The 24,622-nt window shown below is 35.4% G+C and overlaps 1 protein-coding gene across 1 annotated transcript in view; it reads right to left on the reverse strand.

Annotated features, from left to right (window-relative positions):
* STPG2 (sperm tail PG-rich repeat containing 2) overlaps nucleotides 1-24,622 on the reverse strand; it is a 348,920-nt gene that overhangs the window by 299,408 nt on the left and 24,890 nt on the right. Inside the window, exons 5-6 of the mRNA XM_039254246.1 lie at nucleotides 21,091-21,203; nucleotides 19,315-19,426 (exon numbers count right to left, since the gene is read on the reverse strand). Of these exons, the coding sequence (XP_039110177.1) occupies nucleotides 19,315-19,426; nucleotides 21,091-21,203 (225 nt within the window). The remainder of the gene's footprint in view (nucleotides 1-19,314; nucleotides 19,427-21,090; nucleotides 21,204-24,622) is intronic.

Consider the following 24,622-nt stretch of genomic DNA (forward strand, 5'->3'; position numbering starts at 1 on the left):
TTTAGGCTGACAAATCTAAATTAATTCAGTAAAAAATTCAATGGAATTTTTTTAAATAAAAAGAATAGGACCACTCAAATATGTAAAATTAGGCAATGTCAAAGTACAATTCTAAATACAGTAACAGAATAATCCTATTATGAAATACAGCAGCTTTATTCATATAAAGGCAGTGATGTAGAAATCACAATTTCTCTCCTCAAAAAACAGTATACAAAGATGAACTGCACATAGCTGCTTCCTTCATTCAAATAATCTTAAGAGTGTTACATCAGAAAAGTAAATATGGATTTTTTTCAAAAAGCAACAATTAATATATCTAACACCTTAAGTGTAGTAAGTGCTTTCACATGCACTATCTCATTTCTTATACAACCTTGTGAAGCAGGAGTTATAAGTCCAATTTTATAAATAAAAGTCTCAGAAAAATTAAGTTACTTCTTGACATCCACACTTAATAATAAGAGATGGAGCGAAATTTCACATTCATATATTCTAATTCATAACCCCCATGGTCTTTTTTCCCATGCTTTAAAGCTAAAAATGAGCTCTACTTGATTTACACTGTAACCATATCTTGTTTTACAGCAACACATCATTTACCTGAGAGTTATCTATTCAACTATAATGGATATATGAAACAAAGTCTAATACCAGAGAAAATAAACCCATGAGTAAATATAAGAAAAATCACATAGGCAAAAATGTAAGGTTGTGGCTTTTTTTCATAGGCAAGTACTTGAGATCGATATCGTGTTTCCTAACCTAACAATGTTTTAATAATCTAAACCACATATAATCTTTCCAAAAAATGAAAACCAAAAAACTGCAGCATATCTAGTAAAAATCTCAAATTTACTGGCAGGTTTAGTGTGTGATCTAACTGACAGGGTTTAGAATGTTGTAGATGCAGAAAGTGCAGGGAGGGGATAGTATCAGAAACAGAGCATTTGAAGATCAGAACAAAGGAATAGATATAAGAGCAATCTAATCTTGACAAAAGTCTCTTTCTTGTCTAAAACTGCTTTGAATGGCCCACTTAGACCTGTCTTGGCCTTTGCTCTACAATAACTATAAGGTGCCTCCTCACACTAGACACCACAGCTGCCTGCACCACCAATCTCTGCCTTCTTTGCTAACTAAGGTAGGGCATGAGCTTCATGACGTTTAGTGATAGAATGTGCATACAATGTCAAGAGCGCACCAGGAATGAAGATCCATCCTGATGTATGTGGGATTCCAGCTTAATTACAATCAGATATTCTGACTTATTTCTGCTATAACTGACTTATGGTAATAGAGTATCTGATGGATTTACAGACCAGAAAAGTACACTTTCTTGGAGCTGCCAAAACAAAGCCATTAATGACAGAGAAGAGTAGCAGATATTTTCATTTTGCTTGTATAATGTCAGAACAAAATTGAAACTTTTTGTTGTCCTAGGATAACCTTATAATGATCCATATAAGTCTGAAGTCATTATAAACTACATTATTTCTAGATAAATCAGTGAGTCTAAATTTAAGACTATCTGCAATCCCAAAAGACCCAGGAGATCTTAAATACCTTCCAATTACTCACTGAAGAGGATGGGTCAAAGATTTATGCACAGAGGTGTACACAGATACAAGTGCATGCATGTATAGCCGACTATCAACAAAGAAAGCCCATTCCAAATGATAAACAGGAGTTAGAAACATTGTAAAATATGTTAGTGTGTTTGCACTTTTCAAAAAAGGAGGTGAAGTACAAGCTTAGCAAATGATACAGTCTAACTTGAAAGGCTATATATAGTCTAGCACATCTTTAAAACATGCAGCCAGGGGGGCCTGGGTGGCTCAGTGAGTTAAGCATCTGAGTCTTGATTTTGGCTCAAGTCATGATCTCATGATTCATGAGATCAGGTCCCACATAGTGCCCTGTGCTTGACAGTGCAGAGCCTGTTTGGGATTCTCTCTCTCCCTCTCTCTGCCCCTCCCCTGCTCAAGCACTCTCTCTCTATCTGTCTCTCTGTCTCCTTTTCAATAAATAAATAAACTGGGGTGCCTGGGTGGCTCAGTCTGTTAAGCATCCAACTTCAGTTCAGGTCATAATCTTGCAGTTCAGGAGTTCAAGCTCCGCATAGGGCTCTCTGCTCTCAGTGCAGAAACTGCTTCAGATCCTCTGTTTCTCTCTCTCTGTTTCTCTCTCTCTCTCCCCCTCCCTACCTTGTGCTCTTTCTCTCTCTCAAAAACAAATAAACTTTTAAAATAAATAATAAACTATTTTTAAAAATGCAGCCAGCAGTGCATAAAAATGGGCCTCAACATATTCACACTATTCAGATTTCTGTTCTGACTCTATCTCAGCTGCTTCTCATTATGTTTACTAACTTAATATTGATCTTCCTAGACTCTGCACTGTTTCCTCTCTTTCCTGCTTATAATCTAACCCCACTCTTCAGACCTGATAATCAGCTAGCTTTGAGCCTGCCCTGCCCTCCTTATCTATATTTCAGGTACTTCCTCTAGCTCAGTTCTTAGTGGTTGCAAAGTCCTCAAAGCAGAAAATGTATGGAAGTGAATGATGTTCTGTGATGATGCTCAGGTGATAAAATGTTGACATGGAATTAGTGTTTCCAAATTTAAAACTAAAGGCACTAAATTAAAAACAAATAGAGGAACTACCATACTGATCAAACTCTAAGTCTCTTGGTTATACTTTTATCCATGGGGTCAGTTTTGAATATCAGTATACGCTGAACATTTCTGATAGTGATAAGAAACTTCTACTTGGTTTCCCTTCTGCCCATCTCTCCCCTGTTCAAGTCCACCCTTAACATTGCCAAACATTTCCTCAATGAATCTAATCAGGTGACTCCCTGATAAACTCTTCATTGACTTCCTCTGGCTATACAGTAAAGTGCAGAGTTCATAGATCAGCATTACAAAGCCCTTCTCCTATCTCAATCCAAACTGTACCCCGAATAAATCTATCCCATGTCTATTGCCATTATTACCATAATCTTCCACTCTTGCCCTCTCCATTCTAGGGTCCCTCCAGTAGAAATATCATGTTACTTCCCTATATGAAACCTTTTATTGCCCTAAGAACAAAATCTAAACTTCCTACCAAGGCCTATAAAGCCTTGCCTAACCTGACTTCTCCCAGTCTCCCAAATATCATCTTGTACCATCCATCTTCCTGTCTCACTGAACCCAGCCCCACTAGCCTTCTTCAAGTTCCTCTCATTCCATATCAGAAAACTCACACATGCAATAATGATTTTTAAACACTAAACATTGGAAAACAGTAAAACTGTGAATTTAAACCTGGTATAAGGATACATTAGAATTAACTATTATAGAATATTTAAGACTAACAGAATCGTTCCTTTTCAAATCACTGATGTAAATATTACATTGATAAAAATTTCCCTTTACTGTAAACAGGCCAAGCTGATCTTTAGTGGAGTTTAATCTTTTTATTCAGAGAAACTCTTAGAAAATATTAAAAAAACACTTATTATAATAAGAAAAATATCCAACATTAACAAGTAGAAAAAGACTGTGGAAAAATATTGAAAAGCAAATGTTTGTAGTGTGCTTAATTCAAACATCTATCAGATTTTTCAATCATTCATCAAATATACATCAAATATTCATCATGTTACCAAGGACTGTTCCAAGAAGTGGAGATACCACAATGAACAATAAAAACAAAAATCCTTGCCCTCTCACAGCTTACCTTCCAGTAAGCTATACATCATACAATTTACATATACTATAAAGTAATTTACAAGTAATATAATATACCCACTTTAAATATACATTCCAATGAGTTTTGACAGATCCATAAATTCTATAACTATTAAACTGTAAAGCCATTATCAAGATATAGAATGTTTCTCCAAAATTTTCTTGCACTACTTTCCAATCTTTCCACCCCAGACCACAGGCAACAACTAATTTGTTTTGTTATTATACTGGATTTGTTTTTTCTAGTGTTTTATATAAATGGAAGCATACAGTAATTTTTTAATATAGCTTTCTTTCACTCAGAAGAATGTTTTTGAGACCTGACATGAGGTTTTTGTGAATGAGGCATTCTATAGCTTGTTTTCTCTATTGCTAAGTGGCATTACATTGGATGAATATCCACTTATTTTCCATTCACCTATTGATGAACATTTGAGTTGTTTCCACTTTGGGGAATAGTCATAATAAGAATAAATCTGCTATGAAAATAGGTGTATATGTATTTGAATATTATGTTCACTTATATAAATATCTAGAAGTAGAGTTGCTAAATTTTTAATTTTTATATGCTAGAATATTGAAATGCAATTTATTTTTGTATATTGACTATCATACAGTCTTGCTACACTCCCTAGTTCTAGTAGCTTTGTTGTAGACACTCATAATGTTTTATTTCATTAGATTAAAGAAAAGAGGGAAAACAAGAGAATGATTCTGTACTTGGGTTCATCAAAGGTATTAAAATTATCAAATCAACACAAATGGACCAATCATAATCAATGGTTATTACAGTTCTCATGTTCTTTTAATTTATTTTAATGTTTTATTTATTTCTGAGAGTGAGAGAGAGACAGTGTGAGCAGGGGAGGGTCAGACAGAGAGGGAGACACAGAATCTGAAGCAGGCTCTGGGCTCAGAGCTAGCTTCATAACAGAGCCCGGCACGGGGCTCGAACCCATGAACTGTGAGATCATGACCTGAGCCAAAGTCAGACACTTAACCAACTGAGCCACCCAGGGACCCCTCATGTTCTTTTTATATATGTTGTTTTAGTATAAAGACAAAATAATTTGAAAAAAAGGACAAAATAATTTGGAGGCAAGGGTAAGCAATGGTTTAAAGTAACACAGAAATAAAAACTGTTTGAGATAAATTAAATGAGTGTATATTAGTAATATATAACCAAAAACAAAAATTCTACACATACTGTGACTTTAAACTTGTTATATTTTTAGTACTAGAGAAAACAATAAATTATTTTTCTCATGTATTTATCACTATAATAAACACTACAGTAAGCACATCTCATGCTCTGTTGAAATTAATTCTCACAACCAACTATGAGATACTCTTCATTTGATGTTTTTTAAATGTTTATTTATTTTTGAAAGAGAGAGAGAGACAGAATCTGAAGCAGGCTCCAGGCTCCGAAGCCTGGAATCGGGGATCAAACCCACAAACCGCAAGATCATGACCTGAGCTGAAGTTGAACACTTACCCTACTGAGCCACCCAGGTGCCCCGAGATACTCTTCATTTTAAAGAAAAGCTTGAAACAACAGCCTACAACTAGCAACAGCCTACAACAGCCTACAACTAGCAAATGCGGTGCTATCGTTTTTCAGTGTTTATTCCTTTAAATCGATATATATATATAAACATATATATTTAACAAATAAAAAAACGTGTAAGTCCACAATAAAAGTAATGCATTTCAATCATTTTTAAAAGAACATAATTAAATATGGATCTGTACCATTGTCCAACCTCTTACTATTTGAATCCAAATACTTAAATAATGACTTGCCAAACATCTTACCCAAAATTCAATACTTAAATAGAAACTTACTATAATGACTCTGCAAGTACATACAAACAAAAAATATGCCCTGCACAAATCTGAGCAGAGAATTTAGGGTGGGCCACAGTCTTATCTCAACTATTGTCCTGATGAAATTTTGTTTAAAGTGCAGTGGAGGGGGGTGGGGGGGGCGGTGCAGCGCCTGGGAGGCTCAGTCAGTTAAGCGTCTTACTTCGGATCAGGGTATGATCATATGGTTCGTGGCTTGGAGTCCCCTGTCCAGCTCTGTGCTGACGGTTAGCTCAGAGCCTGGAGCCTGCTTCGGAATCTGTGTCCCCCTCTCTCTCTGACCCTCCCCTGCTCACGCTCTCTCTCTCTGTCAGAAATAAACATATTATTTCACTGTTTATTGACATTACAGAACATTGACACTGACATTTTGCTTTTTGCAAAATAAAAAGTTATGTGATATACAGCATTATTATTATTGACTAACTAAAAACTTAATGAGCTCAGTACAATTTTTTTACTTAAGTAACTGGTGTTTTAAATGACTTATAGAAATCCTTGTGTGATTATTATGTAGATGTTTAAGTGCTTTTTCTTTGGGAAACTGATGTAGCATTTTGAATGAAACAGATTATTATTTTTTATCCTTAAAATAACAGAATACAGATTCCTGATACCCAAAAATTTACTATCCAATATGTTTTCAGGAATGGATGAAACTTAAACAAGGGAGTTCTGTAAAATGAGCAACTGTCAAAATAAACAAACTGAAAAATGTTTCTACATCCTCCTACTTAAAAACGACTATTTTAATTTATATGGAATCTGGACACTTCTAGCCAGCATTAAAAGCCCTCCATTACTTCCATCTTCAGGGCTCTCTCAGTACTGAAATAATCTCATTGGCCAGCTAGATTACTCTGCCAGCTACACACATGCCTGTTTTCTACTTCTACCCAAAATGTCCTCATTTGCTACTGTCCATCAATCTGTTGTCCAGTAATTCCTTTAGGAGCTAGTTCAATGTAATTTTATTCCTTCACTCAATAATTTTTTTAATCTACCATGTGTTAGGGATTTAAAATCAGTAAGACATATCCCTGACCTCGAGAATGCCATGGTCTGGTGGCAGACAATGATATTATAAAGCATGATAAATGCTATGATTGAGGTATGTATAGACTATCAGCTATTAAATCTCAAAGAATGAGTGGAAGTCAACCACATGAAAGAAAAGGGGGTTATTCCAGAGAAAAGACTAGCTTACACAGTGGGAGAGAGGATGGAATGAGGAGCAAGAACGGTAAGCCTGAAAAAATGACAGTAGTTCTGTATGACTAAAATATGTAGAGAAGAATATATAGAGAAGAATTGTGAAATGTGCATTTTTGGAGAAGTAGTTAAAGGTCAGATTATAACAGGTTTGTATGTCATAAGAAGTACTAAAGCCCATTTCATCTAGCATATCCCTATATTTCACATATACTCTATTTTTAATCCTCATAGATTTATGTCTTTCATTCATCCACTCATTCATTCATGTCAGGGGAGACATCATGTATTTTCTCTAATTTCATATATGTGATTTGTGTCTCCAATTAGAAGAAAAATAAGTTTTAATATCTGAAGTCATATGGTAACTAGTATAATGCTAACCAAACATTACTTACTTCAATAAATGCTTTTTAAATCGAAATATTAATAACTTAATTATCAGGTTACTTAAAATCATTAAGTTAGCTCTTACTTTGGCAAGAATCCTAAATTACAAAAGGTAAATAACACATGCAGAAAATTGTAATGGCAAGAACCATAAAGTCTCTCCTTTGGGAAAACAAAAACAAAAACAAAACTCTAACTATTCAATAAGAGCTTATCTCTCAGCCTTCCATGTTAGGCAAACTCCCTAAAAGAGTGAGCAACCTATATTCACAAGATCCTCTTCTTAAGTCTATCTACAGTGTTCAATGGATTCTTTTCAGTTATCTTTATTTTTTTAAAACAATGTTTTGGGTTTTTTTTAGTTTATTTATTTATTTTGATAGAGTAAGAGAGCAAGTAGAGGAGGAGCAGAGAGACAGGGGGAGAAAGAGAAACCCAAGCAGGCTTCATACCACCAGCGCAGAGCCCAATGTGGAGCACTAACTCACAAAACCGTGAGATCATGACTTGAGCAGAAATCAAGAGTCAAGACACTTAACTGACTGAGCCACCAAGCACTACTCATTTCACTACCTTAATAAAGGAATTCACTATGTCAATCACTATGCATCACCTCATGATTTCTTCTCTCCCTTTCCCTACATCCCATACACTTGACACACAGCTAACTGTCCTACTTTTCTAAAATCGCAAAACTGTTATGAATTTCCTGCTTAATATATTTACTGGCTCATCATCACCTATAGAGTTAAAAAAAAAAGCTTTTCTCAAATGTTCAAGGCTTTGCTCATTCTCTTTGCCTGCAATGTTATATTCCATCCAAATAACTGCCCATCCTTTGAAATACAACCCAAACATACTTTGAAATAACTTTCCTGACTTCTGCCATCCTCCAAGAATAATCAATAAGTTTCTCTGAAGTCCCACTGTAACTGATATATTATTGCAAAATTTTTTACATATTTGTATCTTCCATCAAAGTGTCTGTATTATTTAAGAACCTCTGTATTATTCATCATCTTTCTATCCACACCATGGAGTAGGTATTCAGCAAATATTCATTAAATGAGTGATAGCAATATGTTCACTTAGTGAGTGTTAACAAATGTCAGACACTCCATGTTAAGCAATTTGTGTGTGTGTATAATTATATCTCATTAGATTCTCACAAGCTTTTTGTAGGTATTATTATTTACCTTTTAGAAATTTAGAAGGAAAAATACTTAAACTTAAAATGGAAAAAAAAAAAAACTTGTCCAAGATCACACAGCTAGTATAGTAAGAATTTGAAGTGTGATTCTAAAGCGTGAACTCTTCAACACTAAATCATTAATACATCTAAGAATGTTTTATTTATTTTATATAGTTCTTAAAATTTTACCATGAATGAGCATGACTTCAGTATATTAAAGTCACTAATAACAGTACAAATTATTTTATTATTAGACCTGAAAATATCAGACGTTCTTCCAAAGGATAAATAACCACTGTGAGCAATAAATAAATGTTTCCAAACTTCTTCCTCACTCCTTTTCTCACATATAATTTTGTCCATTTGTCTTTCAATAATTCAACCCTTTTCTCCCATCTTGACACCTTTTCTTTCCTCTTTAAAACCCGTAATTTAAAAACTGGAAAAGTTATCTTAGAAAATAAAAAAAGTTAGCACTCCAACTTTTAGACACAGTAGCCATTACACAAACCACTAATTTGTGTTTAGGGGAGAAAAACACATTGAACTGTGTGCAAGACTTCCTAAATCTTTGTTTATCGTCAAATTTAAGTTCTTTCAAGGCCACCACTACATATGACTAACTGCAATAAAATCCCAAGTACCTGTTATAATGCCAACCAATCAGGTAATTTAATAAATATTTAAGACCAGCAATAGTAAGTGAAAAGGTAAAATTTTTGCATCACAAACAATGGAACAATCCACCCATAAGAGAAAGCCATTAGTAATAATGACAGGCTTCAAAAAATAATCATTATTAATGTTTTTAAGCATACTTTTACTTACTTGAAACTATACCTTTCTTCTTGAAATCTACTTAAGATCTTACTTACTATTAATAAATTATCTTTAAGTACTCTACCAATCCAGAGAAAAACCTAGTTTAGAAACTACACCTTTTAACTATAACTTGTAAAATTCTAACAGTTTTCATAACTTTATATACATAAATTAAATGATAACTTTTTAACTTAGTTTGCAACCAGAATTTAAGTAACATTTTAAAATACATGCTGCTAAGTTATTTCCATTTGGCAGAACTTACAAAAAACTGAACTTTCCAATTTAGGTATTCTCAGAACTACAAAGCAAATTTTCATATCTTGCCACATAACGGAACATGTGTTTTAATGAATAAGTAGTTTTATGCCCATAAAAATTCAAAATATTGGCGCCACCTAGTGAAATTTTGCTCAGTTTTTAATAGATGAGAAGTTATTATAGCAACTTCATCAATTTTGCATTACAAATCAAAGAACTTCAATAGAAACTATTATTTAATGTCTTTCTACTAAGGATTTCATTGATATTACGGAAGATACATTGCCAAAAGCAAGAAAGATTCTTGTGGAAAATATTCAGGTTAAATAAAAGTTAATATTTGTTTTTTTTAACAGAAGTTCTCAGTAGAATAGAACTCCACAATATATTCAAAAGATGTACTGATACAACACTGTATACATAACAGAATTAAACAGATCTCAAGAATGTTATAAATTTTCAAAAACTCACATTCATTAAAATATTATACTCATATTTTTTTGTACCATCAGAAAATGCTTAAATCCAAAGACACTAGGATATGTATCTGTTTAATTATTTTACTGTTTTAAAATTATTCTTCCTGGACAGTAGGATAAATGGGAGGAGAGATAAAACCTAAGAATTATTGGTCTAAGTTCAAATTTTAAATAAAACTGCTTGGGGCACCTGGGTAGCTCAGTCTGTTGAGAGTTCGACTCTTGATTTTGGCTCAGGCCATGATCTCTCGGTTTATGGGATCAAGTCCCATGTTGACAGTGCAAAGCCTGCTTGGGATTCTCTCTCTCCCTCTCTCTCTGCTCCCTCCCTAACTCATGCACATGGATGTGCTTTCTATATGAAAATAAATACTTTTAAAAATAAATAAAACTCATTTTTTCAGATCTATAATCAATTTATCCAAAATGTATTAATATTATCCTCACTCCACTAACTATAGTTTTATATCAAAAAAACAAGTAGAATGAAAGATTATCATCTCCCAAAAATAATGGTTTAATTGGGGACATAAGATAAACAATCTTTTTAAAGATGTCACATATAAAAAATAATGTTATTCAAATTAACCATAAATCCAGGAAAAAGGCAAATCAAATTTACAGAATTCTTATAAGTCAATAATATAAACAGACAATCCATTTTATTATTTTTTTTAATTTTTTTTATTTTATTTATTTTTGAGACAGAGAGACAGAACACAAGTAAGGGAGGGGCAGAGAGAGAAAGGAAACACAGAATCTGAAGCAGGCTCCAGGCTCTGAGATTTCAGCACAGAACCCGATGCGGGGCTGGAACCCACAGTTTGTGGGTGAGCTGAGCTGAAGTTGGGACACTTAACCAACTGAGCCACCCAGGAACTCCAATACAATCCATTTTAAAACGGGCAAAGACTCGGGGCACCTGGGTGGCTCAGTCGGTTAAGTGTCCGACTTCAGCTCACGTCACGATCTCATGGTTCATGGGTTCAAGCCCATGTCCGGCTCTGTGCCGACAGCTAGCTCAGAGCCTTGGAGCCTGTTTCAGATTCTGTATTTCCCTCTCATTATGACCCTCCCCTGCTCACGCTGTCTCGCTGTCTCTCTCTCTCTCTCTCTCAGAAATAAATAAAACATTAAAAAAATTTTTTAAATAAATACAAAGGGCAAAGACTCTAACTAGACACTTTTCTGAAGAAGATATACAAATGGCCAAAAGTACATGAAAATATACTCAACATCAATAGTCTCTAGTGAAATGCAAATCAAAGCCACAATGATATACCACTCCACACCAACTAGGATGGCTACAACCAGAAAGACAAACAATAGCAAGCATTGCAGAGACGAGTTGAAATTGAAACCTTCAACTGTGCACTCAACTTCTACTGTGCAACATGTGCACTCACGTAAAATAGTTCAGCACTTGTAAAAACAGTTCCACAAAAAGCTAAAACATAAGAATTATGATATTATCCAAAAATTTCACTTCCAGGTATATATCCCAGATAAATGAAAACATATGCCCACACAAAGACTTATATACAAATGTTCATAGCAGAATTCTTCTTATGTTCATTCTTATGACTTTATTTAGCACAGTATTATACTTATTATTTTATTCTTAACCAAAAGGTATAAACAACACAAGTGTCTATCAACAAAATGTGTTATAAACATATAATGGAATATTATTCAGCTATAAAAATATGAAATCTTGATACATGCTACAACATGGTAAATACTATGCCAAGTAAAAGAGAAGTCACAAAAGGGTGAATATTGTATGATTCTATTTACATTAAATGTCCCGATAGGTAAATCTACAGAGACAGAAAGAGATTAGTGACTGCCTACAGCTGGCAGAACAGGGATAAAATGGGAATGACTGCTAACTGGGGAGAGTTAAATACTCTAAAATTGATTGTGGTGATGGTTGCACAACTCTGTGAATACACTAAACCATTCAACTACGTACTTTAAATGGATGAATTATATGTAAATTATATCTCAAAAGAGCGGTTTTTCAAAAACAAAGCAAACTTCTAAATTTAAAAACAGTGCATTTTCAAATAAACTTTGCATGACATGGGGAAAAAAGAGATGAACATGTTGAGAAAGGAAACTAATAAGACTATACCCCCTCTTCTAGAATGTGTGTTAATTTCCCTTACAATGAAGGGAAGGGAAGGAATGCCCTGGATTAGCCAGACCCAGAGAGTTCAGAGAAAGAAATTTGTGAAGATGTGAAAACATGAAAACCATAGAGGCAAGGTGAAGTCTAATAAGCCAAAAAGAGCAGTACAAATGTGTAAATACAAGCCCAAAATCTGAGTGAGATCCAGGAAAACCAGACATAGAGCAATGGGCTCCATATAAGTAAAGGGCACTCCAAGTTTCAAAGAATCACTACCTACAACTAAATTTTAGGTACCATCTATTGTAGGAGTCAGTGCATCAGCTGAATTTAAAGAAACAAAAAGTGGAATGAAGCTAGTCAGCTTACTCCACACCAAATTTACCAACTTTTCCAAGTCATACTGTACTTGCTGCAACTGCTCTTACTGTGTGGGACTATTCCAAACTGTTATTTCCTAGCATTTTTAAAGCTGGTCACTCCTTCTTCTTCTTTTTCCCATCCCTGGCCCCCCAAGATTAAGATATTTCTCCAGTCTATTGAAAATTCTGCAGTACTCCACTACCAAAATCCCTCTCTATATTCTCATTTCTATTAATCTGCTTTTGAGCAGCTAAGACTATAAAAGTAATGACAGAATAAGACTCATTTCCCTGGAATTCACTAAAGTCAGAGAGCAACCATTAAGAAAAAAAAAAAAAGAAAATACTACCAGAGAGGCCATGTTTCCATGCATTTTCTCTCCTTGCCTAAGAGAAAGATCTCACAAGTAAAGGAATAGAAAGAAAAGCAAAAGATCATGGATATGCGTGCTTGCGAATGGGCCCTAAGCCCTACATTTCCCCATCCTAAGTGCTAAATTGATGGGTAGGAAGGACTGATCTATCCCAGATGAGTTTGTAATTCAAAGAGAATCTATGCATCATTTCCTAGAGGGCAGCTAGGAAAAGTGGAAAACTATAGGGTTCATTCAATCTTCATTCACATGTTGAGAGTTTAGCTTAAACTACTCCACATTGCTAATTCAGCACCTTTTTTTTTTTTTTTTTTTGTGGCCAGGCAGCCCGTAGGGGCTTTGAACTGACACCTGCCCCTCCCTTAAGGGCTTGCCCTAGACAAAAGACTACAGAATCACAAGTAAATGTAAATCTCTGATATGATTCCCCCAACAGCCTTTGTGAAATGCATTCACTCACTCCCAGGACCTTCTCTTTGTCTAGCCTTTAGATGAGATTCCCTTGAACCTTACCAAAACTCCACTTTTTTAGGTCTGAATTGACCAATCCAAATTTAGCCCAGGAACCCCAAAGCATTACACTCATGGACCTGAATAAAGGTATATGCCCCTGAAGTTCTACCATGCTCTCTGCTTGCACCCTGCCTTGACCTCACCACAAGATCCCTGAAGCATGCCCTGTAACTCTGCCACCACCTGTGAGTAATCAGCTTCTATTTCAGTTTCATTGTGGTGTTCTGTTGAAACAAGGCTCACCATTCAACACCCCAGGGCTCTACTTAACAGATGGTAATTTAACAAGATCACAACAGGACAACACACTCAATGTTTTGTCAGTTTTCTTCTCCATGAAACTGAACTCTTTGTACCCTCAGTGGCAACTATCATTTAGCTTCTATTTCCTCTATCCTACCTGCCTCCTATTTACCCTCATTTTTATTTCCCAATTCTCAACTTTGCCCTATTCTTACAGTCCATCAAGCCCCTTCTGATTTATCCCTCCATATAGGCTTGATTCCATGGTTAGCCATTCTGGCCTTGAAAATCCAGATTCTCTCAAATTCTCCCCATGCCACCGTATTTACAGCTACAATCTCCAACAATGTATAGCCATATAATATAAATCCCCACTCTTGCCTCCATAGAAACAAGTTTTTGTTGACCGCTATCAAATGGGACCTTTTTCTGTTGACCTGGAACTATTTTACCTCAATTTAACTCCTGATTGCATACTCCATAGTGTGTATTCATTCTTCTCAAGTGCTGAAGACCTTCCTCCCTCACTTCTAAAGAGTATGTTTTACATATGTCGCCAAAATGATATAAGTCATCTAAACAAAATCAATAAATCTATATGCTATGCACCTCAATATCTTTCATTCAGGAGTCAGCAAACTATGTTATGAGCCCAATCCAGCCTAATAATCATTGAGAAATTACCATTTAGCATTAGGTAAGCCATCTTATTACCTCCAACTGTAAATTAAAAATTTTTCAGAAACAGTATTTTGGAAATCTCGGAAACAAATACGTGCTATGACAAAAACAGCACTGAGAAATGCCACGTACAATTAAGATCCTATTTTCAAATACTTCAACTTAATTTCTTATTCTTTTTACCATTTATAGGACAAAGAAATTTAAAGTTATTCTTAAGATTTTATTATTTTATTATTATTATCTAGGTCAAGATACTCTCATGGAAAAAGTTGCAACAAAAAAAATCTTCATTTTGAACAAAACATTTATTAGTTTTATATTAAATATGTAGAAAATATCTCTACATTCATATTATCTGCTTTCATTATAAATGCCCCTAGATTCCTCAATATTCTTAGTTTATCAAAATTGTTTTCAGAGTTTATTTTTAAAGGAAAAAGAAGCTAACTGCATATAGTTAGAACAGATAAGCCACTAGGTAAAAACAATATTTTGTTTAAAATTTGTACTTACAAGTATATACACAATTAGAATTAGCTTACCCTGAAATATGGTCAAATTTAAACTATACATTAGATTTCACTAGAAAAGGACACACCACGCAGCAATTAAATCTTCAACTCTGTTATATCCAGATCGCAGTATCCTCACCGACCAGAGACCACCAGGGAGACCGAGTCACGCATGCAAAGGCAAAGGGCTTTATTACAGGCTCGAGCGCGGGCTCACAGACTTCACCAGCACGTGGATCCGTGCTGAGAGCCCCGAACAAGGGCAGAGTAGGGTTTTTATGGGGTTTGAGACGGGGGAGTTACAGAAGTAGTGACATGGAAACAGTGATCCAATCATAATTATTCAACATCATTGACAGCAGGTTTGACCATACACATTGTCTAGAGTATTCGTTACTTTTGGCGGGATCCAATTACAACATTTAGAGTATCTTTAAATTCAACCAATCACAGAGCAAGCCTAGGGTCTTGTTCGGCAACTAACAGGTTAACTTTAACATTAGGTAACAGGGTCCTATCTATAGTTTCTATCTCCAGGCCTCTCCCTTAACAATGTGGAGGGTAGTCGCTGGCCTTTCAAGATTGGGTGTTGCAAAGGTGATTACTCCTGCATTGGGCAATGTGTAACTACCTGATAGTTTCGGGGAAGCCGAAACTCAGGCCTTCTAGTTTAGAGGGGAAACTTAAAGCCTGTCATGGAGTCAGTTTGGTTTAGACGTTTAGACTTGTGGCCTTACAACTCATTATAAGTGTTCACATTTTCTACCATCCACTCCCCCAACTCACCAAGGCTTGTATTATAACCATTCTTTATCTTTTACAGTTTTTCCATGTATAGCAAATAACAGTGATATACCACAGGATAATACTGACATCATATTTTAGCATTTAATTTACAATAGATGCAAATGAAAAATACAAGATAATGATAGTGGTATATATTTAAGGTGTCCCATTTGATCATTTGATATATAAATATAGTGAAACAATCACCATATTCAAGCTAATTAATGTATATACACATATATATCCATCAACTAAGATAGTTACCATTTTCATTTTTTCTGTTGATGTTAGATCCTTCCATATCTCTTTTGTTCAGAGTTTCAATCATGAATAAGTGTTGAACTTTAACAAATGGTTTTTCTGCATCTACTGAAATATCACATGTTTTTTTTTTTCCTTCTATTCTGTTAAGCTGTTTAACATGTTGTGTGTGTTGAACTATCTTTGTATCCCTGGGATAAATCACACTTGGCCATAGTATATGATCCTTTAAATGTGCTGTTAAATTTTTTACTTAACTGCCAATACTTTATTAAGGATTTTTACAACAATGTTCATCAGGAATATTGGCCTATAGTTTCTTTTCTTGGAGTGTCTGCCTGGTTAGAGTATCAGAGTGATGCTAACTAACCTCATAAAATGGGTCCTGGGCTTTTCTTTGTTGGGAAATTTTTTTATTACCAAGTAAGTCTCCTTGTTATTGGTCTGTTCAGACTTTCTACTTTTTCCTGATTCAGTTTTGCTAGGTTGTATGTTTCTAGGAATTTATTCATTTCTTGTAGGCTGTCCAGTGTTGGTGTATAGTTGTTCATAATAGTCTCTTAATATCTGCTTTATTTCTCAGGCATCCATTGTAATATCTACTCTTTCAACTGATTTTATTTGAGTCTTTTCTGTCTTTTTCTTACTCCAACAGTTTGTCAATTTTATCTTTTAAAACACAACTCTTAGTTTTGTTCTTTGTTGTTCTCCATTTGACTCATTTCTGCTCTAACCTTAATCATTTCCTCCCTTCAGCTAATTTGGGCTTACTTTGTTATTTTTTTAGCTCCCAGTGGTGTAAAGTTAGGTTGTTTAAGATCTTTCTTCTGTTCTCACATATGTATTATTCACTAAAACATCCCTGAGAACTGCTTTTGTTGCCGCCATAGTTTTGGTATGTTGTGTTTTGTTTGTTCCAAAATACCTTTTAAATTTTCCTTTTGATTTCATCTTTGACCCAATGATTTTTTTTCCTTTTATTTTTCCTTCTCATATTTTTAAATGACTAGTTTTTTATGCAAGTATAATTAACATACAGTATTACGATTACTTTCAGGTGACAATGTAATCCAACAATGCTATACATTTCTCAACGTTCATCAAAATAAGTGTACTCATGGGGTGCCTAGGTGGCTGTGGGTATAGCATCCAACTTTGGCTCAGGTCATGATCTCATGGGTCATGGGTTCAAGCCACACATTGTGCTCTATGCTGAAGGCTCAGAGCTTGGAGCCTGCTTCTGATTCTGTCCCAGTCTCTCGCTGGCCCTCCCTGACTTGTGTACATGCACAAGCGTTCTCTCTCTCAAATATAAATAAACATTTAAAAAAATTTTTTAAAGACAAGTATACTCCCAATCACCTTTATCTATGTCACCCATTCCCCTACCCACCTCCTTTCTGGAAACCACCAGTTTGTTCTCTGTATATGAGTGTGTGTGTTTTTGTTTGTGTTTTTTTGTTTTATTTCTTAAATTCCACATCTAAGTGAAATCATATGGTATTTGTGTTTCTCTGACTTAATTTCACTTGGCATTATACCTTCTAGCTCCATTTATGCTGTTGCAAATGGCAAGATTTTGTTCTTTTTATGGCTGAGTAATATCCCATTGTATATATACAACACATCATCTTTATCCATCCATCAACAGACACTTGTTTGACCCAATGATTTTTAAGAGACTGTTGTTTACCTTCCACGTATTTGTACATTTACCCATTTTCTTCCTACTGCTGATTTTTATTTTTAATCTGTGGTCAGAAAAGATACTTAGAATGCTTTTGATGTTCTTAAAATTCTTAAGACTTGTTTTGTGACCTTCCATGATATCTATGCTGCAGAATGTTCAGTGCACCTTTAAGTAGAATGTATATTTTGCTCTTGGGTGGAAATTTCTTCATAGGTCAGTTAGATCCATTTGGTCTATAATGTTGTTCAAGTCAAATATTTCTGTATTGATTTTCTGTCTGGATGTTCTATCCATTATTGAAAGTGGAGTACTGTAATCCCCTACTATTTTGTATTGCTGTCAATTTCTGTCTTAAGATATGTCAATATTTGCTTTACATGTTTAAGTATACTGACATTGAGTGCATATATAATTTTTATACCTTTCTGTTGAAGTGACCCTTTGATCATTATATACTGACCTTCTTTGTCACTAGAGATAGTTTTAAACTTGAATTCTATTTGTTTCTGACATACATATAACCAACCCTGCTTTCTTTTGATCATTTGCATGAAACATCATTTATCATTCCTTCACCTTTGGCCTATGTGTATCTTTAATTCTAAAGTGTGTCCCATAGACAACATATCACTGGATCTTGTTTTTTAAATATATTCAGGCACTACAGGCCTTTTGATTGGTGAATTTAATGTATTTATATTTAAGATAATTATTGATAAGTGAGGAATTTATTATTGTCATTTTTCAAAATTGTTTTCTTTGTGCCTAATAATGGTTTTGTCTTTTCTACTCTTGTGCTCCTTTCTTACTGGATAATTTCTTGTAGTGATTTGTTTATTTTCTTCTCATCTTTTGTGTACCTGTTATAGGTTTTTGTCATGGTTACCTCAAGAGTTCTACAAAATATCTTATAATTATGACCTTCCATTTTAATTTAACTTTAATCATATACAAAAACACTAACCTTTTATTACCTCCAAATGCACATACAGTTTGTGTTCTTATAGACAGTTTGCTTCTTTTTAAATCGTGTGCCATTAAAAAATATTTTTACTGGGGCACCTGGATGGCTCAGTCAGTTGAGTGCCTGACTCTGGCTCAGGTTATGATCTTGGCATTTCATGGGTTTGAGCTGCGTCTGGCTCCATGCTGGTAGCTCAGAGCCTGGAGCCTGCTTCAGATTCTGTCCCTCTCTCTGTCCCTCCCTGGCTCACACTGTCTCTCTCTAAAAAAAAATTCTTTTTAACATATATTTTGAACTATTGACTTTCACATTAGAATTCAAGCAATTTACATACTATCATTACTGGGGCACCTGGATGGCTCAGTTGGTTAAGCATCCGACTTCGGCTCAGGTCATGATCTCACGGTTCGTGAATTCAGGCCCCGCGTCAGGCTCTGTGCTGAAAGCCAGCTCAGAGCCTGGAGCCTGTTTCAGATTCTGTGTCTCCCTCTCTCTCTGACCCTCCCCTGTTCACGCTGTCTCTCTAGCTCTCGCTCTCGCTCTATCAGAAATAAAAAAAACATTAAAAAAATTTTTTAAAGAAGGAAATTGTAAGAAACAGAGTTGTCCATTACTCAAACAATAAACCTTAAAGCTAATGAGTTCTTTATCACAAGAAGTATTCAAGCAGAGATGGTAACCACTTGATGGAGATTTTAAGGATAATTGTTACTGAGTAACAACTAACTACTAGGCACAGTAGATCCAAAGAGTACTCTAATCTTGTAATTATAAGAGTCAATGACTTTAAAATATAGGCAGTAGATGAACTATGTACATTTCAACTTACCTTTTTTTCCTCTTGCAATATTATTACTTCATAAAATCGTGGGAGATATGTGCAATAATTTTGCTGTTGATCTTTCTTGATATTAATATTTTCATAATGTGGTGTCTTTTTCCTTTAGAAAATTCAGAAAGAAATTGAGGAACTCTCCACTTCAAATATATAATTATTTATTTAAGCAAGGAAAATATTTTTACACTAACGTTTCCTGCTTAAAAAGTATGCAATAATGGGGAGCCTGGGTGCCTCAGTCAGTTAAGCACCTAATTTCAGCTAAGGTCATGATCTTGCAGTACATGAGTTTGAGCCCTGAATCAGGCTCTCTGCTGCCAGCACAGAACCCACTTCAGATCCTCTGTCCCTCTATCTCTCTCTCTGCCCCCCACCTCTTTCTCGAAAAATAACACGGTTAGATGGAGTCCTGGTTATGCCTGAAGTATTTAGTCAGAAGTGTAATGAGATGGAAAGAAAACAATCATCAGAAAACTACATACCTTAAAAAAGTTTAATTTGCTTCATGTTAATTAAACCTCACTAAAACTGACGAGAAAGTAAGCAAACAAACTAAACAGAGAGATAAGCAAACCAGCCAAACTGGGAGAAAAAAGACAAGATTAGAATACTGAATAACAAAAGCATATGTCAGGAGATGAGCAGAGTTAGTTAGAACATTTCATAGATTTTATTTTGTTTGAAAGAATGACAAAGATATTGAGTTTAGACCCCATTAAGCTAAATATACGTATTAAAGTTCTCATGTAACTGCTAAAGAATACAAATACAAGATGTACCTCTCATATTAGAAGAGTGAAAAAAAATGAAAAAGAAAAGAGAATAGGTATAAATTCCCCAGAACCAGAACCATGTTTTATTCTTTTTAGTTTCAGTTACTATGTTTAGTACTAGCACATAGCAAGCATTCAAACAATGTTTATTCAATGAACATCAGCAAGGGAGTCCAAGCAAGAGAGTCTAAGCTACATCCACCACTGGCATATAGATGAGTCTAAATCTGTCTAGGAAACTAATTAGATAGGTAATCACTGTGAGACTTCTTAGAAGAAAACTCATTCTATGAGGAAAAGAGAATCAGGCAGACAAGCTGGACCCTGTTTGAAAATTTTAATGATGAAAACTGATGACATGTTCTAAGGACAACATAGTATTGTTACTCAATTTTCTCTTCCATGTACCCACATCTAAGGCCTTACTGTAGGAAAAGGAGAGAATAAAGACAGAAAGAGTTATTTGCCCAGAAATTCATTTCCTACTTAAACTTCATAAATATAACCTCCAATCTGATACTATGGTTCTGACCCCTCCCAACCCCCCACCCCCAATGAGAATGGTTTATAAATCTATCATTTAGTCAGAAGAATGGACACCAGACCCAGGGACAAGATAAATAATGAGTCACCTTCTTTTATATATTCTCTAATCTTCTGTGTATATTTTTGTACTCAGGCACATGGGCTATACAATTATAAACAGACCTCAGTTAAAGTCTAGCTCTGTCACATAACAGCCACATGTTAATTATTCTTTTTTGACCCTTGCATTTTTCAGAGATAAAATATGTATAACAATAGTAACTACACAGGGACTTGCAAAGATTAAATGAGGTAATACAAAAAAGCAATAGTTTTCATATAGGCTATTCCAAAACATAATACTTCTGGAGTTTTTCATACTGATTTGTCCTTTCATAACAGCATGTCCTAAATTATTAGAATACTTTCTAGTCAAAAACCATATTAAAGGTATATTTCTTTTACTTACTGAACTATATCATACTGCCCAGGACCAGGCCCTGACTTCATAGGCAACTGGAGTCTTCCCAAAGCTTGGCCAAAATGTATCCCTTTGTATTTCAAACTTGCATTGGAAAAATCCTTAAAAAAATTAAAAAGTGAACATGAGATATAGTTTAAATAAGTTGTGAAACAATGTTTCATTTTATTTGAGTCTAAATCTAAAGCAAGCACAGTCTTAGTCAAAGGGGTTCCACTAACAAGTACTAGAGTCTCTTTCAACCTAAGTTATTGCCGTTGTGCCCCATCCCACTCCTGAGTTGGCTGGGACTCTAGGGGAGAAGTATCTCCAGCATTAGCATATCCTCAACCAATGTGAATGGCTCTGTCTTGGCAGTACACTAAGCAATCTAAACCTTAAGGGCAATAAAGATGAGCTCCTCATTGTTTAACAAAGGGAGGCTCAGGCAGAAGTGTATGATTTAGGGAATAGAAAGTCTGTTAAAAATGATCTTAATTAAATAGAAATTAACTTCAAGAAATTAAATTCAAATTCAAATATCACAAACAGATATTAGAGAACTTCTAATTACCTGGTACTCAAAACTATAAGGTACTCATGTAAACTTTTCAAAAAGTAGCAAATATATGACAAACAAATTAAACACTACCCCTGGTTCATTTTCTCAGTGCTTACGGTCCAGATCAGTTCTTTAATTCTAAAGAAATCAACCCTCATGCTTCCTTTGCATCCACTGTAATAAATGTCAGTTTTTTAAAATCAAGCTGATATAGTCACTTTGATTTTTTAATGTTTTTAGAGCACGCACAAGTCAGGGAGGGGCAGCAAAAGAGGGAGACACAGAATCTGAAGCAGGCTCCAGGCTCTGAGCTGTCAGCACAGAGCCTGACATGAGGCTCAAACTCACGAACCAGAGATCATGACCTGAGCCAAAGTCAGACACTTAACCAAGTGAGCCACCCAGGCAACCCAATAAATGTCAAGACTAAGCATGACCCTGAAAAGTTCACTTTAGAGAAGTTAAAGGGCCTGCTTTCATTAAAATTAACAAAATAATAAAATATAACATAAGAACAGAAACGTCTCTTACAGAAATTCTCTTTTGTTGACCTAATATTTTCTAAAGAGAGAAATCATTTAAGAATTTTTTAAATTGGGGCACCTGGGTGGCTTAGTCGGTTAAGAATCCGACTTTCGCTTAGGTCATGATCTCGCGGTTCGTGGGTTCGAGCCCCGCGTCGGGCTCTGTGCCGACTGCCAGCTCAGAGCCTGGAGCCTGTTTCAGTCTGTGACTCCCTCTCTCTCTGACCCTCCCCTGCTCACACTGTCTCTCTCTCTCCTAGAAATAAATTAAAAACAAAAATTTTTAAAAAAAAAGAATTTTTTAAATCATCTTTTTTTATTTTTTTAATGATTTATTTATTTTTGAGAGAGAGATAAAGACAGCATGAGCAGGGGAGGGTCAGAGAGAGAGGGAGACACAGAATCTGAAGAAAAGCTCCAGGTTCTGAGCTAGCTGTCAGCACAGAGCTCGACGCGGGGCTCGAACCCACAAACTGTGAGATCATAACCTGAGCCAAAGTCAGACACTTAACCAACTGAGCCACCCTGGTGCCCTTTTTTAAATCATTTTTTAATTGATGGTAAAAGGTAAACTCTATTTTTAATTCATATTTGTAAAAATATAGCTTTAAAATAAGCTTGGATTAATAACCTAATTTATATACCCATAAAAAATAAAATCCCCATAATAAACTTGTAGGTTAACTGCATAAAACAGTGTCACCTAGCATAGGTGGCTATTACTCCTAGAATAGTGGAACCAACCTCTCTCAATTATCATTAAAAATAATCATTAATGAGATAAATAGCAAATATTAATGATGGAAAGTACAATTCCAGTTCAAAATGGTGACTCAAACCCACATCTGCCCAATTCCTACCAAAATTTCAGAAGAAGTATATAAAATAGACACAAATTATCAATGCTAGAAACTCAGAGAAAGTGTCATTCACATTCCAAAACATCAATGAGTTTCTGGGAAATACAGCACAGCAGAGACCACGGCTAAAAAAGGAACTGATTGTACATGAAAAGAGCCTCTTCTGAAGCCTATTGATCATCCCTAAGAGACAGAAACTAGAGATAAGGATGTACCTGGGTGGTGATTAGGGAGTAATTCTCAAAACTCCTTATACCCTTTGAGATTTGTGCCAGGGCCATTACATGAAGCAATGGAAGACAATGTTAATACCCACTCTATTCTTGGCATGCATGGCTGAAAATAAATTTGAAGTATAGCCATTGCACCGAATGAGCACAAACTTTCTATTTAGAGAGGCACCACTCCAGAAAGCTTCAGGACACCACAACAAAATCCAAAAAGAATCTGGTACAGCACTAAAATTCCCTACTATGTCAAAATGCCATTTACTTTCTAGGACTTGCCATTAACAGCTAATCCTCACATGTTATAGAATACAAACACAATAAAACTAAACCTTCTCTTCTACACCCACCTGATCTTCAAGAATTAAAAAATAGGGGCCAACACAATCCCTGACAGAATTTTCATGTTTCCTTGAAGTGAAATGGGACCTCTGCTGATTCTTTTTATAGATCCAATCATATTGAGAAATTGAACTGCATTTTCTCTACAGGTTTCCCCTGCTTGATTTCCCTTGTTTGTTCCTTGCTTGGGGTAGTAGAGGATGTTGGAGCTGAGGGTAGAGAAACAAGGAGTTGATAATTATTTCTAAGTAGGATTCAGACATGTCTTGAAATGTCTGGTGAGCTGAAAGGGCAAACCAACCAGAAGGCAAATGTGAAAACAAATCCTATGGGAAGCTGCTAATCATAATGACTCTCACCCAGCAAGAAAACCTTACTGTCAAAAGAGTAGCAATGCGAAATACTGAATATTTTCTGTTGACTGAACTTACCCCTTAACAGTTCCCCACTAGATTTATGCAAGTGTCCTGTGGGTACAAAGAGGCTATGATAAAAATCTAAAAGATCTCTTTTTTAACACTGGTAAAATTGAGCGCTACTTTTAGACCCCTCTAATGCAGTAGACCACAACGACAGAAAATTATTCCCCCAACCTCAAGCTCATCGCGCAGCTTTAGCTGTGATCAAGTACAATGGTAGAAATGCCCAGCAGAGAGCACCATCTGGCAGGAGACTGAAGTGCCTGGTGGAACAGCAGCTGTCTCTGTGGAAACAGACTTGTCTGGAAGCATGGTCCAGACAGCCCCTGAGGACTCCCAGAAACACCTGGGAAGGAGAAGTTTGCAGAAGGCTAGAGGACCTCTACATCATTAGGAGGAGACAACATACTTATATTTGAGTTATTAACAAAATTGTGACTCTCTTTAGTATTCACAATCCAATGAAGTCTGGAAAAACTTGTTATATGAATAAAAAAGGATTAATCCTTATTAATCCACAAGGACTATTCCGAGCACTATAAAGTGGTCTCAATGTACTTAGATTATTAACGTGTAGATCCCTTCTAATGAATTATAACACAAAGAG

The sequence above is a fragment of the Hyaena hyaena genome, unplaced genomic scaffold (genome assembly GCF_003009895.1).
Source record: "Hyaena hyaena isolate Hyena2069 unplaced genomic scaffold, ASM300989v1 scaffold_480, whole genome shotgun sequence".
Lineage (NCBI taxonomy): Eukaryota > Metazoa > Chordata > Mammalia > Carnivora > Hyaenidae > Hyaena > Hyaena hyaena.